The 18,568-nt window shown below is 47.2% G+C and overlaps 1 protein-coding gene across 1 annotated transcript in view; it reads left to right on the top strand.

The window, feature by feature from the left end:
- The window catches only part of LOC129707582 (piezo-type mechanosensitive ion channel component 2-like), a 146,346-nt gene that overhangs the window by 29,449 nt on the left and 98,329 nt on the right, over positions 1-18,568 (top strand). The window contains exons 10-17 of the mRNA XM_055652730.1: positions 1,438-1,573; positions 4,145-4,473; positions 6,400-6,663; positions 10,519-10,630; positions 12,922-13,103; positions 13,884-14,032; positions 15,555-15,728; positions 17,842-17,874. Of these exons, the coding sequence (XP_055508705.1) occupies positions 1,438-1,573; positions 4,145-4,473; positions 6,400-6,663; positions 10,519-10,630; positions 12,922-13,103; positions 13,884-14,032; positions 15,555-15,728; positions 17,842-17,874 (1,379 nt within the window). The remainder of the gene's footprint in view (positions 1-1,437; positions 1,574-4,144; positions 4,474-6,399; positions 6,664-10,518; positions 10,631-12,921; positions 13,104-13,883; positions 14,033-15,554; positions 15,729-17,841; positions 17,875-18,568) is intronic.

Below are 18,568 nucleotides of genomic sequence, written 5' to 3'. Positions count from 1 at the left end.
CAGTTCATTGAGAATGATCGGCCTCAACAAAAGATCGGAAGCTTCAATTCATCTCTGTCTTACTACGAAAAAGCAAACGAGCAGTTGTTGGCCAGTGCCTTCCCTGGGGGAAAGGGGAGGGTGGAGAGTCTACTTTGTTAAACTCCCTCTACACAGGGGTTTCCTTCACCTGCCCTCTCCCCTCGAGGGTACATTCACCCCGCTCCTCCTGGGCACATCGTCACCCTGGAACCTATGATGAGCGTTTGTTGGCACTGGGCCTGTACTCACTGGAGTTTAGAAGAATGAGGGGGTCCTCATTGAAACGTACAGAATAGCAAAAGGTTTGGATAAATTGGATGTGGAGAGGATGTTTCCACCAATGGGAGAGTCTAGGACTAGAGGCCATAGCCTCAGAATTAACGAACACTCCTTTAGGAAGGAGATGAGGTAGAAGTTCTTTAGTCAGAGGGTGGTGAATCTGTGGAATTCATTGCCACAGAAGGCTATGGAGGCCAAGTCAGTGGATATTTTTAAGGCAGTGATAGCTAGATTCTTGATTAGTACATTGTCAGAGGTTATGGGGAGAAGGCAGGAGATTGGGGTTAGGAGGAAGAGATAGATCATGATTAAATGGTGGAGTAGTCTTGATGGGCCGAATGGCCTAATTCTACTCCTATCACATGACCTTATGACCCTCCCTCATCTTGGGGACACGTTTGCCCTGCTCTCTCCCACCCAGAGAAGCTCCCTCACCTGGCTCTTGGTTCCCTCCTCCTGCTGCAAGGACCCCTTCATCCAGCTCCCTCATCTCAGGGGCCTCTTCACTCCCCACTCTCCAGCTGGGGCACCTTCCCTCAATGTCATTCTATGGCCGCTTCTGGTCAAAGGTGTTACTGCGTAGTTGGACTGGAGCATGGACTCAAACAGCGTGGATTAGCCCAAGATCCAAAAACTTTAGTTGTCCTAACTTTAAAGGGATGAGGGTCTATTTAAATGATGCCAAGGTGGAGTGTCCACGAGCTGGTCTTTGCCATGTGCTGTTTTGATCTCCATATTGTTTGATTGAAAGACACAACATGGAAACGGACCCTTGGCCCACCGAGTCTACATTGACTCATTCATCCATTCACACTAGTTCTATGTTATCCCTCTTTTACATCCATTCCCTACACACTAGGGGCAATGTTCAGAGACCAATTAATCTGCAAATTCACACATTGTTGAGACGTGGGAGGAAACTGGAATGCCCAGAGGAACACAGGGAAAACATGCAAACTCCACACAGACAGCACCCAAAGCACCCAGATGTCTGGCATCGTAAGGCAGCAACACTACGAGCTGCGTCACTGTGCCATCCAGATTTATTTTGACCATCTGGAGGGAATTAGAGTACAACATGCAGGGTTTGAGTTTTAGTGCATTGTGGCTTGACTTTAATATTCTCTTTGATTGCAGCAGCCAATGGTTTATTCAGGAAGCGGCCACACGGTGCAGTTGGCTGTTCCCTTCTACAGACAGCAAGCGAACAATAACTGTGTGCCGGTGCAGAGGTACAGCTCCCCAGAGTATTCTCCGTGTTCCTCCGACTCTGGTAAGGTTCTTAATCCAGAATCAAATGTGATTGAATGGCAAGGAATGCTGTAGGCAATGATCACTGCTCTGCATAAGGGTATCACCATGCTTGCACTGAATATACTACATGGTCACTGGGTATATCGACTGTCCATTCGGGTTCCATCTGGGCAGCTCCTGCTCACAGGTGGTGGGCTGCATGCGCTGTTGTGTGGATATGTTTCACGGCACAGCACTAATTGCCTCGGGTGGTAAAGGAATCTGAGAGGTGGCACGGTGGCGCAGTGGTAAAGTTGCTGCCTTACAGACCTCGGGACCCGGGTTCGATCCCGACTACAGGTGCTTGTCTGTACGGAGTTTGTACGTTCTCCCCGTGACCTGCCTGGGTTTTCTCTGAGATCTTCAGTTTCCTCCCACACTTCAAAGACATCCAGGTTTGTCAGTTAATTGGTATAAGTATAAAATTGGCCCTTGTGTGTGTAGGATAGTGTTATTGTGTGGGGCGGACTAGAAGGGCCGAAGAACCTGTTTCCATGCTATAACTTTAAACTAAACTAAATGAAAATTGGTTGATCTGATTGAATCATTATTTTTTCCCAAATTATTCTTATTTTGTTTGCCAACTTCTTAAAGATACCCAACATAAAACCTAAAACAAAACCTTTGCAGCTTCAGGAAGAAACTGCATTGTATTAAGTTACTGCATTCATCAATCAGTTGCAGTGAGGGCAATGATCTTTGATCTCACTGCCATGTCACCACATGGGCTGAGGCGGTACAATGGCTCATGACAAGTGGCAGGATCCTTGCAATCATTGATTGGTGTCTTTGCTGTTACTGGGGATTCATTGCTTCCCTATTCCAGAGATGCAGTTTGTTGCTGATGTGACTGATAACCCACAGCTGCTTTGTGGCTCCAGAAAGAAATGTGGTCCACTCTTATAGCCCTGTCCCACGGTACGAGTTCATTCCAAGAGCTCTCCCGAGTTTAAAAAAAAATCAAACTCGTGGTAAGCACGGAGAATGAACGTAGCGGGTACGTCGGAGCTCGGGGACGTCTCTCAGCGCTAACGGCAGGTACTCGGGAAGACTCGCAAACGGCTGGTAAGCACGGGAAGACTCGTGAAGATTTTTCAACATGATGAAAAATGTCCACGAGAGCCCCGAGTACCGACGAGTGGCCATTACCGTAAATCTACGAGTTCGAATCAGGACAAACTCGGGAGAGCTCTTGGAATGAACTCGTACCGTGGGACAGGGCTTTTACGTGTCCTGTAAATAATCAAGAGTCTTAAATTCAAGGGGAAATTAGGATGAGTAATAAGTGGCATTAATGGGAAATGTCTGCAACTTGTGAATGAATAAGAAGTAATCAATTCTCCCATCCAGTCAATTCCCGTGATCCAGTCAAAGCCCATCTTTTTTTCTGGTGTTTTGTTTTGTTTTAAAGATACAGCGCGGATACAGGCCCTTCGGTCCACTAGGTCTGCGCCGACCAGCGATCCCCGCACATTAACACCCACTAGCGACAATTTTTACCTTTAACCCAAGCCAATTAACCTACAAACCCGTAAGTCCTTGGAGTGTGGGAGGAAAGCGAAGATCTCGGAGAAAACCCACTCGGGTCACGGGGAGAACGTACACAAACTCTGTACAGACGGCGCCCATGGTCAGGATCGAACCCGGTTCTCCGACACTGCATTCGCTGCAAGGCAGCAACTTTACCGCTGCGCCACCGTGACCGCCTCTGGTACATTGATTATCCCTTCATGGGATCTAAAAATATTTTGAACTTGTAGTTTCGTCTCTCTTAATCGCCTGGTAGATTTATTGCAAATATTTCTCATTCCAAGGTTGTGGCATCAGAGGCGGATGGCTAGTCAGGAAGGCCTTCAGTGACTTGGCCTTCATCAGTCGTGGCAATGAGTATAGAGGTTGGAATGTTATGTTACAGTTGTGCAGGATGTTGGTGAAGCTGCATTTGAAGTAAATTGTTCAGTTTTGGTCACCTTGTTATAAGAAAGATGTTGTTAAGCTATAAAGAATGCAGGGGCGATTTACAAGGATGTTGGCAGGACTTGGGGAGCTGGACTACGGGGAGAGGTTGGACAGGCTCGGATTTTATTCTATGGAGTGCAGGAGGATGAGGGGTGATCTTGTCAGAGGTGGTCAAGGTCAGGAGGGGAATGGATAGGGTGAATGCACAGTATCTCTTACCCAGAGGCAGGAAATTGAGATGCAAAGGACATTGGTTTAAGGTGAGAGGAGAAAGATTTAATAGGAACCTGAGGGGCATCTTTTTACACAGAGGGTGATGGGTATATGGAATGAGCTGCCAGAGGAGGTCATGGAGGCAGGTACTATAACAACATTTAAAATGCATCTGGACAGATACATGGATATAAAAGATTTAGCGGAATGTGGGTCAAACGCATGCATGTGGGACGTGTGTAGATAGTTATGAGCCTTGGTCAGCATGGACAAGTTGGGCCAGAGTACATGATTCCGTGCTGTATGACTATGATTCTATAACAGTCTGCTTGAAATTTGCATAGGCTAGCTTAAATTACGGCCTTTATTCGTTTCCCCTGATCTGATGCCCTAGGTGAACTAGGAGGCCACTACAAGATCTTTCCCCGTGCAATTCATGCTTGGTTGATCTCTGGGCATTGTTCAATCTTTTGTCACTTTGAACAATCGCTTTGCAGGATTGATCTGTTCTTCACTGGGCCTCGCAAGGATCTCTCTGTAACCGGCTTCAGGCCGATGTTGACCCCACTCTCCTTTTCTTCAGCAGATGTGTTCCGAGTGAGTGAACGTGCAGAGGATGAGACTGAGAAAGCAGCCGGCGGCAGCCTGTCGATCGCTGCTCGCATGGTGATGCAGCAGAGTTACACCTGTGCACTCATCTTCATGATGGTACAGTGAAGGCCGTGTCTCCCTTTACCCCTTACTGCCGAATGCTGCACGGTTCATCTCCAGTGAGCCACCCACACGCCACTTCACAGGGAAAATCCCCATTAGTCGCCGCTTTAGAGAACAGCAACTGACCCACACATAGAGTTCATGTACATCATTATAAAGTTGTGGCACAAATAAGAGCATATTTATTAAAGCGGTGGACTGATGGTGAGTAGGTAGTAACACAGTCCCCTGGTGAACCATTTCATTCCAGCTAAAATGTTCTATAGACTGAGGATCAGTTCCTGTGGATTGGAGAGTAGCTAATGTTATCCCACTTTTTAAGAAAGGCGGGAGAGAGAACACAGGGAATTATAGACCAGTTAGCCTGACATCGGTGGTGGGGAAGATGCTGGAGTCAATTATAAAAGATGAAATAACGGCACATTTGGATAGCAGTAACGGGATCAGTCCGAGTCAGCATGGATTTACGACGGGGAAATCATGCTTGACTAATCTTCTTGAATATTTTGAGGATGTAACTAGGAAAATGGACAAGGGAGAGCCAGTGGATGTAGTGTACCTGGACTTTCAGAAAGCATTTGTTAAGGTCCCACATAGGAGATTAATGGGCAAAATTAGGGCACATGGTATTGGGGGTAGAGTGCTGACATGGATAGAAAATTGGTTGGCAGACAGGAAACAAGAGGTAGGGATTAACGGGTCCCTTTCAGAATGGCAGGTAGTGATTAGTGTGTGCTGCAAGGCTCGGTGCTGGGACCGCAGCTATTTACAATAGGCATCAATGATTTAGTCGAAGGGATTCAAAGTAACATTAGCAAATTTGCAGATGACACAAAGCTGGGTGGCAGTGTGAACTGTGAGGAGGATGCTATGAAAATCTGCCCACTCACCCAGGTTGGGTGAGTGGGCAGATGCATGGCAGATGAAGTTTAAGGTGGATAAATGTGAGGTTATCCACTTTGGTAGCAAAAACAGGAAGGCAGATTACTATCTAAATGGTGTCAGGTTGGGAAAAGGGGAAATACAACGGGATCTGGGGGTCCTTGTTCATCAGTCTATGAAAATAAGCATGCAGGTACAGCATGCCCATTGGGTCCACACAGACCAGCGATCCCTGCACATTAACACTATCCTAGACACACTAGGGACAGTTTCTACATTTACCAAGCCAATTAACCTACAAACCTGTACGTCTTTGGAGTGTGGGAGGAAACCGAAGATCTCGGAGAAAACCCACGCAGGTCACGGGGAGAACGTACAAACTCCACACAGACAGCACCCGTAGTCGGGATCGAATCCAGCGCTGTAAGAGCTGTAAGGCAGCAACTCTACCGCCGCGCCACCGTGCCGCTAATCTGCCCATCCCCCTTCCTGCCAAACTCCATCTGCCACCAGCCATCCCATCTATCATCCCACATTCTTGCAATCATCGGTCCCAACCCTTGCCACATTCTCATACCTCATTACTCCATCTCGCCTCTCTTAACTTGACACCGCCATGTTCCACGATCTTTACAGCCTCATCGTATTCAGGAATCGATCAATTTTAAACCATTAATTTCAATGCCGATTGCTGAATTTAATTTGCAGCTTTTAATTCTTGGTTATAAAATGCTCTTTTGCAATATGCAATAAAATATGCTTTTATTGCATATCCTTTCTTAATGTCCACCAACACTCTTTCACAATGAATGCCCTGACTGTTGGATCAATTTTGCTGCGTAGTTTCTTAATCAATTAGCTATTATCAAACATATGTTTCCGATGTGAACAACCCCAGCTCTCTAAACTTCATAATAGGATATGGATTCCTGGAATAACTTTGTTTGCTGTGCTAATACAGATCTTGTGGTGCATTGTTAGAGGGTGTTCGATAGAGAGAAGGCTTTGCTACATATTGATCATTGTCCTCACCCACAGATCTGGAGCATCACTTACAATAGCTGGCTGACTTTTGCCCTGCTGATCTGGTCCTGTGTCATCTGGATGATCCGAGATCGCCAGCGATGGACAAAGCTGAGCTCTCCTGTCCTGGTGGTCTATGGCAATTTGCTGGTGAGCCAGCAGTTCTTTGTGGGCTTGCAGCTCACTGAAGATGAGCTATTCCCTGGAGTGTCTGATGCTGTCCTCATCGACTTTGACCTGAGGAAGTCAAACACACCATGTGTGCACCTGGCGGCCAAGGTTGGTGTGGACTGGCACACACTGGAATGGTGCTAAAGTCAACGTCTTTGCAATAGTGAGCCTAACCAGGGTTGGATAATGCCAGTCAGAGGTTCATATGTGATACGGGGAGAAATAGGCCATTCAGCCCATCTAAGTCTACTCCGCCATTCAATCATGGCTGAGCTATCTTTCCCTCTTAACCCCGTCCTCCTGCCTTCTCCCCATACCCCCTGGCACCTGTAACAAAGTGGGGAGGTGAAGAGGGTTCCATCAACTTTATTGGGAAACTTTGGAAAAGTGGGATGGGGGATTGTGAAGAATATGGTGCCCAATGGACTGGAGCCGGAGATAGTCTGTGGAGGGAGGAGTTGGAGAATAGAATCAGATAGTTCTGAGAGCCAGCAGTTACACGATGGGCTGAATGGCTTCCTTCTATGCAATAAAGATATATGGGGTGGATAGCCATAGTGGGTTATTACTGACAGCTAATAGCTAATTTGGCCATGGGTAGTCGGCCAATTAAAGTTCACACCAAATATCTTGCCTCTCCTCTGCCTGCCTTTGTCAGTGGTTACAGCAGTTAAATGGTGAAATGGGCCTCCTGTGACCCGAGACAGGGTAAAGCAGTTATTGCAGCTCCCCTGAGACAAACGGAATCAGGGGATAAAGCAGGAAGGGGGTACTGATTTTGGATGATCAGCTATGATCATTTATTAAATGGGAGTGCTGGCTCGAATGGCCTTCTCCTGCACTGATTTTCTATGTTTTTAAATCAATGGCCCTTTGTGGAATATTCCTTCCCCCTGACAGACTGTGCTGGTATTTAAGAGGGAACTGCAGATGCTGGAGAATCGAAGGTTACACAGAAAAGCTGGAGAAACTCAGCGGGTGCAGCAGCATCTATGGAGCGAAGGAAATAGGCAACGTTTCGGGCCGAAACCCTTCTTCAGACTGATCGGGGGTGGGGGTAGGTGGGGACAAGAAAGGGAAAAGGAGGAGTAGCCAGAAGGCTGGAGGGTGGGAGGAGACAGCAGGGGAGCTGAGGAAGGGGAGGAGACAGCAAGGACTAACAAAATTGGGAGAATTCGATGTTCATGCCCCGGGGGTGCAAACTCCCCAAACGGAATATGAGGTGCTGTTCCTCCAATTTCCGGTGCTGCTCGCTGTGGCCATGGAGGAGACCCAGGACAGAGAGGTCGGAGGCCGAGTGGGAGGGGGAGTTGAAGTGCTGAGCCACCGGGAGGTCAGCTTGGTTATTGCGGACCGAGCGGAGGTGTTCGGCGAAACGATCGCCCAACCTCCGCTTGGTCTCACCGATATAGATCTGCTGACATCTAGAGCAGCGGACGCAATAGATGAGGTTGGAAGAGATGCAGGTAAACCTCTGTCGCACCTGGAACGATTGCTTGGGTCCTTGAAAGGAGTCGAGGGGGGAGGTAAAGGGACAAGTGTTGCATCTCGTGCGGTTGCAAGGGAAAGTGCCCGGGGAGGGGGTGGACCGAGAGGGAAGGGAAGAATTGACAAGGGAGTTATGGAGGGAGCGGTCTTTGCGGAAGGCAGATATGGGGGGAGATGGGAAGATGTGGCGAGTAGTGGGGTCACGTTGGAGGTGGCGAAACTGACGGAGGATTATTTTTTGTATGTGACGGCTGGTGGGGTGAAAGGTGAGGACTAGGGGGACTCGGCCCTTGTTGTGAGTGCGGGGATGGGGAGAGAGAGCAGTGTTGCGGGGTATGGAGGAGACCCTGGTGCGAGCCTCATTTATGGTGGAGGAGGGGAACCCCCGTTCCCTGAATAGTGAGGACATTTCAGATGTCCTGGTGTGGAACGCCTCATCCGTGGAGCAGATGCGGCGTAGACGGAGGAATTGGGAGTAGGGGATGGAGTCCTTACAGGAAGCAGGGTGGGAAGACGTGTAGTCCAGATAGCCATGGCAGTCAGTGGGTTTGTAGTGTATGTCGGTTAGAAGTCTATCACCTGCAATGGAGATAGTGAGGTCAAGGAATGGTAGGGAAGTGTCGGAAATGGTCCAGGTGTATTTCAGTGCCGGATGGAAATTAGTGGTGAAGTGGATGAAGTCAGTCAGTTGTGTGCGGGTGCAGGAGGTGGCACCAAAGCAGTCGTCGATGTAGCGGAGGTAGAGGTTGGGGATGGGGCCCTGGTATGTATTGAACAAGGATTGCTCGACGTAACCTACAAATAGGCAGGCATAGCTGGGGCCCATGCGTGTGCCCATAGCTACGCCTTGGATTTGGAGGAAGTGGGAGGAGTCGAACGTGAAGTTATTGAGGGTAAGGACCAGCTCCGCTAGGCGGAGGAGAGTGTCAGTGGCTGGGTATGGGTTGCTTCTCTGGTCGAGGAAGAACCGGAGGGCTGTGAGACCATCGTGGTGGGGGATGGAGGTGTATAGTGATTGGACGTCCATGGTGAAGATGAGGGGGTGAGGGCCAAGAGAATTGAATGCGCGGAGACGACGGAGAGTGTCTGAGGTGTCTTGGACATAGGTAGGGAGGGATTTAACCAAGGGTGATAGGATGGAGTCAAGGTATTTGGAAATGAGTTCGGTGGGGCACGAACAGGCGGAGACAATGGGTCTTCCGGGACAGTCAGGTTTGTGGATTTTAGGGAGAAGGTAAAATCGGGCTGTGCGGGGCTGGGGAACGATGAGGTTGGAGGCTCGGTCGGGTAAGGCATTGGAGTGGATGAAGTTGGTGATGGTGCTGGAGATGGTGGCCTGGTGCTCGTCAGTGGGGTCATGGTCCAGGGGTAAGTAGGAGGAGGTGTCCGACTGTGCTGGTATCTCTTCAGCAGAGACGTAGTTTCACCGCAGTGTGTGAATCTAGTTTGACGAATCTTCCACTCAATGGGTTCTGTGAATGGGATTTCATTTCATTACAGAATGAAAAGGTGCAAAGAAGCAGCTGTAAAACAGCTAACCTGATAAAGCTGACGATGGATTGAGGGTGTCCCGTTACATCTGAGGCTTAATTAATTACAAAAAAAAAATACATTGGCTGGGAAATGGGTTTGTTATATGTCAGTGTTACCAACGTACATTTTGTGCATGATGTTTTTTAGCATCACACACAAAACCCATCATTGTGAGTGTTGCTAACTTCAAAGCGTCAAATTGGACAAAGGGGGTCTTCAAACTGCGCTGTGGTCAGGAAGGATTGGCAGATTCTAAAAGCCCATGGCAGGCAAGAGGCATTAAAAGTTGCCACGTGGGTAAGGAAACTGTGGGCCAGGGCGATCTGATGATCATTGTGTGTGATCAATGTGTGAAGGTACAGAAGCTTGGAAGTGTGCATCAACAGGCTAAGGAACGGCTGCTTCCCCCTCTGTGACCAGGCTTCTGAACCGCCCTTCCATAAACTAGACTCGCTGTCCGACTCGCCTCTACCCTGTTGCGGACATTGGACTTTGTCTACAGAACTGGTGTGCTACGATGCTGAGAGCTGTTTTCTGCACTCTGTATCGTCCCCTTTGCTCTACCTATTGTACTTGAGTTTGTCTTGAGTGTACGTATGTATGTATGATATATCTAATATGTTTGGATAGCATGCAAAGCAAAGCTGTTCACCACACCTTGGTACATATGACAATAATAAACCTGAATCTAAGTTCCCCCCCAGCACCAGTGTGAACCACCTGCCTGTAGGAGAGAGGCACTGAGTGACAGCAAGCAGAGGACAAGCAGCGAGCCACAGGTCACAGTGTAAAATGTGTAAAATAAAAGGCTGTACATCAGGGAGCATATGGGATGAAGTGAGATGGTGCTAGGTTGTGATTGCCCTAGATGTGTCTGTATGTTGTAGTTATAGGTGTTACAGAGTTACAGTAGTGTGACTTACTACACATTCTGTGTTACAGATCTTCTACACCTTCACCTTTTGGCTCCTGCTGCGGCAGCACTTGATCGAGAGAAAGGAAAGGAGTAAACTGTCTCAGGGGTCGCTCAGTGAGGTCCGGGTTCAGGGAACAGGTAAGAAAACTCCTTCCTTCACCAACGTAGCCAGATGCCTGACCAGTGTGAGAACGCCTTTCAATACTGCAGTAACCTCTTTCCAATATTAAATGGATGGCATTTATCCTTGGTAGGGTATGTACAATAAACACAGATACAATACAATTGGTGTTATCCCTTTCACACGGTTATCCTCATCAGTTCCAGCTCTTGTCTTTGGTTTTAGTATTGTTTTATGATTGCCATGTGTACCTATACATACCATAATCATGCTAATACCTGCAAAATACTACCAATAATTCCACCTCTCCCATTGAGTCTCGCTGTTAGTCTGTTTCTGAGCAGCAAACTTCCCTTAGCTTAGGTACAAATGAGAGATGTGTTGCATACAATCCAGGCATCAGACCATGCGCGCGTACATCAGGTCGTGCAAAAATGAAACGAGCTGTACGAGAGTCATAACGAGGTGGACCAGAAGATCAGGAATTCATTGGCATATGAGAAGTGTCTGATAACAGCAGAAAATAAGTTGCCTTTAAATTTAGGTGGAAGTGCTTTTAAGCTGTTGTATGTTCAGCCGGACACGAGGAGGGAGAAGACGGAATGATCGGGGTTTGAGCAATCCTTAATTGTGTTGACTGCTTTTCCAAGGCAGTGGGACGTAGAGCGGGAGTCGGTAGGGGGAGGGGCGGGGTGGAGATGGGGAGACTGGTTTGTGCATTACAGCATTAATAGTATCACAAGGTTCACCTGCAGAGGAGGAGGTCCCAATATGTCTGCTCTGACTCTTTGGGGGGAAAAAGTCGGGGAATAACAACCATTTTCCCATTTTTCACCTTTGCCCTGGATTTTCCTGTCCTTTTAAAATGTTTCTCCAAATCTCTTTGAATGATTTATTGAATCTGTTTTCATCATCCATACAACGTGTGCATTCTCTGAGCAACAACTCAACAGTGTGAACACAATTGCTCCCATCTCCTTTCACTGATGATGTTAAACACAGGTTTTACAGTTGCCAGTGGAATGGTTCTTCCTTATTCAACATTATTCTTGCTTTACAACACCTTACTATACTCTGCTGTGCTGCAGCAAAGCAAGAATTTCATTGTCCTATCTGGGACACATGACAATAAACTCTCTTGACTTCTTGACTTCTCTTTTAGTTGAGTTTAGTTTATTGTCAAGAGGTACAGTGCAAAGCTTTTGTTCTGTGCTAACCACTCAGTGAAAAGACAATACATGATTACAATCGAGCAATCCACAGCATACAGATGCATGATAATGGGAATAACGTTTAGTACAAGTTAAAGTCCAGTAAAGTCTGATCAAATATAGTCCAAGGGTCTGCAATGAGGCAGAAAGTTGCTCAGGACTGCTCTCTAGTTGTTGGTCAAGTCAAGTCGAGTCAATTTTATTTCTATAACACATTTAAAAACAAGTCTCGTTGATCAAAGTGCTTTACATTGGTGCAGGTACTAACGTGTTACAAACAGTGGGTACATGAATCAACAATACATACATAGATGCATACATACAGCGTTCCCTCAGAGGACCTCAAGAAAGGCTTGAGGTAGGATGGCAAGATGGTTCACTTGCCTGATAACAGCTGGGAAGCAACCATCCCTGAATCTGGAGGTGTGCGTTTTCACACCTGTATCTCTTGCCTGATGGGAGAGGGAAAAGAGAGAGTGGCCGGGGAGAGACTCAGTTTAAATTCACTTTAAACCTATTTTGATCTTAGGAGAAAGAGTTCCACATACACCTACTTAGGAACAGGAAAGAAAAGCCGGCTGTTGTGGTCTTGTGGGAGAGATTGCCAGGTTTCTACAAGCAATGTACAGTGGCTTGGAAAAATTTTCATACCCCTTGAACTTTTCCACATTTTGTCAAGTTACAACCACAAACGTAAATGTATTTTATTGGGATTTTATGTGATAGACCAACACAAAGTGGCGCATAATTGTGAAGTGGAAGGTAAATGATACGTGGTTTTCAAATTTTTTTACAAATAAAAAACTGAAAAGTGTGGCATGCAAAAGTATTCAGTCCCTCTGAGTCAATACTTTGTAGAACCACCTTTCGCTGCAATTACAGCTGCAAGTCTTTTGGGGTATGTCTCTACCAGCTTTGCACATCTAGAGACTGAATTTTTTTTGCCCATTCTTCTTAGCAAAATAGCTCAAGCTCAGTCAGATTGGATGGAGAGCTTTTGCAAGCCACTGTATGTGAGGATTTCAGTATTGACATGAAGCGAAACTGTTGGCAGTGAAGATGCTTCCTTGTGTTTGTCTTTCTGCTTGTGTCTGCAGCAGGTGCACAGAAGGATGGGACACTGATGACAATGATTGGCTGTGTTGTTAAGGGATTATTGATAAAATACTGGATCTATTTCTGCACAGCCATGTTCTTCATCGTTAGCTTCAATGGTCGAGTCGTGGTCTACAAGATTCTCTACATCAAGCTGTTTCTTTTCTGCATGGCTCTGTATCAGGTAGGTACATCCTCAGTATATAGTCTGAAGAAGGGTCTGAAGAAGTGCCTTGACCTGAAACATCACCCATTCCTTCTCTCCTGAGAGGCTGCCTGTCTCACTGAGTTACTTCAGCTTCTTGTGTCTATCTTGGGTGTAAACCAACATCTGCAGTTCCTTCCTACACATACTCAATATTTCTATCTGGCACACAAAGAGAGGATGCTAACTTACTCCAATGACGATGTCAGTCAGATCACACTTGGGAACTATTTGCAGTCAATGGGAACAATCACAGACTATTCCTCGAACATTTACTACAAACTCTGAGACCAGGCGTTGGTTCTCAGGATGTAACTGTTGCTATTGGATACAAACCAATTAGTTTATCTGCTAGGATTAGATATGTAGATCAATCCGGTTCCGACCTGAAACATCACCTATTCCTTTTCTTCAGATATGCTGCCTGACCCGCTGAGTTACTCCAGCATTTTGTGTCTATCTTCAGTATTAATGTACCTAATGGGATCTTATAATTAATCCAATCTTTTAACTGTTACTTTTGGATCAGTTGGTTTACTGATTGAGTGTGAATGCTTACTGAGGGGGTAGTAATGCCAGCCATAGTGGGAAGAAGTTACTGAGTGACATTGAGGGAGCAGTGGACAACATCAAGAGGATGTCATCAGTAACACATGGCTTTGGGGGATGGGGGTGATAGAGGGAAGGTAAGAAGGGTTATTGAGGAACGAATTGCTACTCCGCTCACCCACTCTAATTTATTCCCTCTTACACACGCAGATACATTACGACTGGTGGCGCCGGATCCTGAGGTACTTCTGGATCACTGTTGTGTCTTACTCAATGGTGGTGCTCATCGCTATCTACATGTACCAGTTCAAGACGGTCTCTTGGCTCTTTCAGCGGATAATGGGAATGTCCCAGGACAGGTAGAGGACTGATTTTCCAGCATGTGCCAACCTTCCCATTCCTTGTAGATGTGGCTTATGTTGAAGTGGTTCCACTCAGCATTGTGCAGTCCCCAATCACAGCCCTCTCTCACTTTTCCACTTCCAAAGTTAACGAGTAAGTGTCTTGCATTTTTCCACCTTTCTAATCAGTTACGTCATCCAGACTCCTGCTGTCGACATTATAACCAGGGGTGCAGTGCTGCTGCAGCTCACTGGAGCGCCGCTCGGCACCTCTGTAAAATCTAAAGCCAAAAAGAAAGCGAGAATTTTAACTAGCGGGTCTGTGGTCGGGGTAACCTGGTTGAAAGAGTGGGAAGGGGAAGAACCATCACCACTGAGGTTCCCTGTAGGAGGGGAGGGGAACAATAGGACCCAGCAGTCAGGCCGTGTGCTGTCTGCATCGTGGAGGTTGTGGGCCTGGTGCTGAGCCTGGAACTCTGGTGAAGTAACGGCTCTGGCCCTCTGGTGGCCGGTGGAGAGGTGAGTGTTTGCGGAGTCGCTGGTGGAGGCCCGTGGGGGGCTGGAGTAGAGATACGGGTCGGCGGCAGCAGCATCGGTGGCCCCAGGGAGGCGGTGAGAGTCGGCAGCTGCGGCAGTTGCGATAGTCCGGGCCTGGTTTTGGCTGGGAAGGCGGTGAGGGTCGGAGAGGCGGTGGATATTGTTGCTGCTCCTCGTGGTGGCCATCTCGGCCTCGTGGTGGTCGGGCAGGCAGAGCCGCAGTCTAGCGGTGGAGTTCCAGGCGGGCGGGCGGTTGAGTCGAGGAGTGTCGGTGGAGGGACCGGTCTGGAGGCGGGGAAGATTGTGATCCATGGTCGAGTCCAGATAGGCGAGGAAGCGATTGTTGAGGTTGTGGCGTTGAATGAAGTAGAGTTGTGGTCCATTGCAAGTGTGAGTGGGTGGGTGAGTGTGAGTGTGTGTGTGAAACCCCAGAGCTGTGGGAGAGTCAGGGCGAGTTGGTGCCAGGCCTGTAAAAATACATGATTACCGTCTTTTTCTTTACTTGCTTGATAATGAAATTCCATGATAATTAGCGAGTGCCACCGTGCAATATTGTGCCATATTATTAAGTTAAGTATTATATGTTTTATTGTACTAGTTATACACTGGGATGTAGTGATGGGCTATAATCTTGTTTGACCCTCTTGGGAGACTAGCTTGTATGTACGTTGTCACTGTGCCTTGGCAGCCACCATGCGTACATCCCTCCAGTTGTAGCCTCAAGTGCTTTGGATGGAGGTGGGGTGGGGTGGGTGTGTAGGCAGTGGATCATCTTGCCAGGGTACCCCTGAGTTATAATCTTGTAGAGCTGGTTATCTTGTAACGAGAGGGCGATCTACTCGCCCAGGACCCCCCATCAGGATTTGTTGACAAAATCAACCCCCTTCTACAGGCTGGCCCTAGAAACTCAGGATGTTGACTGGGAAATGACTTGCATTTCTGAAGTGCCTTCAGTTTAGCCTTTAGAGTTTGAAATGTTGCATCCTGTTCTTCCCTTTTTCAGCTTGAAGGACCTGGGCTTGGAGCAGTATAATACTGCCGAACTGTTTGCCAATATCCTGCTGCCCTCAGTCTTCCTCCTGGCCTGTATCCTCCAGCTTCATTACTTCCATGGCCATTTCCTCCGCCTCACTGATTTAAGCCAGATCAACCTCAGACAAGATAACATCATCTGCAGGTACATCTCATTGTACCTTCACCCGTGCGTGTGTGTGTGTATGTGTGTGTTTTGAAGTTATTTTACTATTGAAAAAACAAATTGTGTTTGATGGACTGCCAACAATGTTTTTCTCTCCATGGGGTTCGACAAGTTCTCTGACCTTTACCAATGTATTTCTCCAGTTGGCCCTGCAACAATTGCCAGGGCAGTGTGTGGGAGGAAAGCAACACAGCTCGCAATAGGACTTGCTTGCCCACTCACTGTGGCAGAGGGGATGGCCTCACTTGGCCCATCTAGTCCATGCCAGCCCCCGGCATAGCAATCCGATCCGTCTCAATCCCCGTCCCTTGAGGCAGCTGCCTGAGGATATAATGCCTGGAAAGCTTCAGTGTAAAGAGCTCCTCTCGTGCAGAGCACAGAGTTAAGCCGGTCACTAGGAACCTGAGGGGTAGCTGCTTCCACACAGGTGGGTGTACGGAATGAGCTGCCAGAGGAAGTAGTTGATGCAGGTACAATAATAATATTTAAAATACATTTGGACAGGCATATGGATAGGAAATGTTTAGAGGGGTATGGGCCATAAGTGGGAACCAGGGTTGGTCTGACAAGGGATTGCAGGTGGTGATACGGAATCCTCGGGCATACATTTTTCAGGTACCTTCTACAAATACACGATCTGGAGAGAGGGGCATCATTCAATCTGACCATGATACACTGGTGCAGGAAGACATTCAAGAGGGTGGAATAAAAAATAATGGAGACAGTATCAACGGGTGATCAGTAAATAATTGAATATACTCAGGCTTCCTCCTGGCCTGTGTCCTTCCATAACTTCCATAACCACATCCTCCACCTCACTGTGATGGAAGACGAGGATGTCATTCAGATAGTCAAGAAGTAAAACGGGCCATGATTTTCATTCTGCATTTACGCAGGTAAATGCGAGGCAAGATAACATCATCTGCAGGTACATCTCTTTAGACCTTAAGGATAAGGGGGAAATCCTTTAAAACCGAGATGAGAAGAACTTTTTTCACACAGAGAGTGGTGAGTCTCTGGAATTCTCTGCCGCAGAGGGTAGTCAAGGCCAGTTCATTGGCTATATTTAAGAGGGAGTTAGATGTGGCCCTTGTGGCTAAGGGGATCAGAGGGTATGGAGAGAAGGCAGGTACGGGATACTGAGTTGAATGATCAGCCATGATCATATTGAATGGCGGTGCAGGCTCGAAGGGCCGAATGGCCTACTCCTGCACGTAGTTTCTATGTTTCTATGTTTCTATGACCTTCACCTGTGTGGGTGAAGTTTGAATTGGAATTTTGGATCCAGTTTTGGATCCAGTTTGACCCGCTCCATTTGATCCCGCGGGCTTTTGCTACTTTCACCATCCTGCTGCTACTTGCCAAAAGCAAGTGTGGTACCTGGTTGGTTAGTAAGATTCCTCTTTATATCTGGTTATTACCACGTTGCCATCTCTGTTTGCTGCTGCCTGCCCGTAGCTTCATTGCAAGAATGTCTACTCTTCTTTAGCCCCACAACACTAGAAAATCTCCGGAAGACAAAAAAAATGCTGGGGAAACTCAACGGGCGAGGAAATCTCCCAGGCTGTGAAAGACACTGTGCGGGAAAAGTCGCCTTCTCTCCTGGGGATTTGGTCCTCATTTAAAATTTGACCTTGAGGACAAGGGCGGCACAGTGGCACAGCGGTAGAGTTGCTGCCTTACAGCACCAGAGACCTAGGTTTGATCCTAACTACGAGTGCTGTCCATACAGAGTTTGTACGTTCCCACTGTGACCGAATGGGTTTTCTCCGGGTGCTCTGGATTATTACCACACTCCAATGACGTGCAGGTTTGTCGGTTTAATGGCTTTGCGGTAACTTATAAATAGTCCCCAGTGTGGAGGATAGTGCCATTGTATGGGGTGATCAGTGGTCAGTATGGACTCCGTGAGCCGAAGGGCCTGTTTTCGTGCTGCATCTCTCAAGTCCAAAGACAATGCAACTAGTTAGAAAACCCTGAGAAAGTCTTGAACTTTTGATTACCACAAGGCCACAGTCTTCTGCTTCACACAGGAAACCACAAACGCCGGGCTATGGGATTAAATGGTCATGAATCTATTTTTATTTTGCAGCATTAAAGCTGAAGCTATGAAGCTGACCAAAAGGTGAGCTCCAATAACTCTTTCTTCTGTACTCTCAATTATTATGCATCATTAACACCAATTAAATCCTATTATTCTGTGATATTCTTGAATCAACTTTTTCCATTTTGGGAGTGGCCTCTGATCCTTTAGGTCTTGGCCGGTGATTGTAGTTTGTACATTTATGTCGGCATCAGAGGATGCTGTGTACAGGTCTCAGCCAAGAGGCTTCAACACAGATCCTCAGCTTCCCAGCAGCACAGAGGTAGGGGTCACTTTGGGATCAAGTTTGATCAGTACGGATGTCGAGGGTTATGGGGAGAAGGCAAATGGGGTTTAGAGGGAAAGTTAGATCAGCCGTGATTGAATGGCGGATAGACTTGATAGATGCAATGACCTAATTCTGCTCCTATCACTTATGAACTTATGAAATATAAAAGCAAGGTCCCAGCTGTTCTCACTAAGTGGATGATACTGTACTGTCAAACATTGACAAACGCCCATAAATGCATGCAATAACCCTGTAGTCTGGTATCATGTGAAGAAATGTGCCGTCTTAAATGTCACTACATTGGAAAACTGGTCAGTCAAAAGAAATAACGTTTTTCAGAAACCCCCTTATTGTCCGACCTGCATTGTTCTCTTCAGACGAGAAGGTGGCGATGAGTCACTGCCATGAACTGCTGCTGTCCTTGTGATGAAGATGATAGAGATTGTA

This window comes from Leucoraja erinacea, chromosome 21 (genome assembly GCF_028641065.1).
Source record: "Leucoraja erinacea ecotype New England chromosome 21, Leri_hhj_1, whole genome shotgun sequence".
Lineage (NCBI taxonomy): Eukaryota > Metazoa > Chordata > Chondrichthyes > Rajiformes > Rajidae > Leucoraja > Leucoraja erinaceus.
This window is presented reverse-complemented; position numbering and strand designations above follow the sequence as displayed.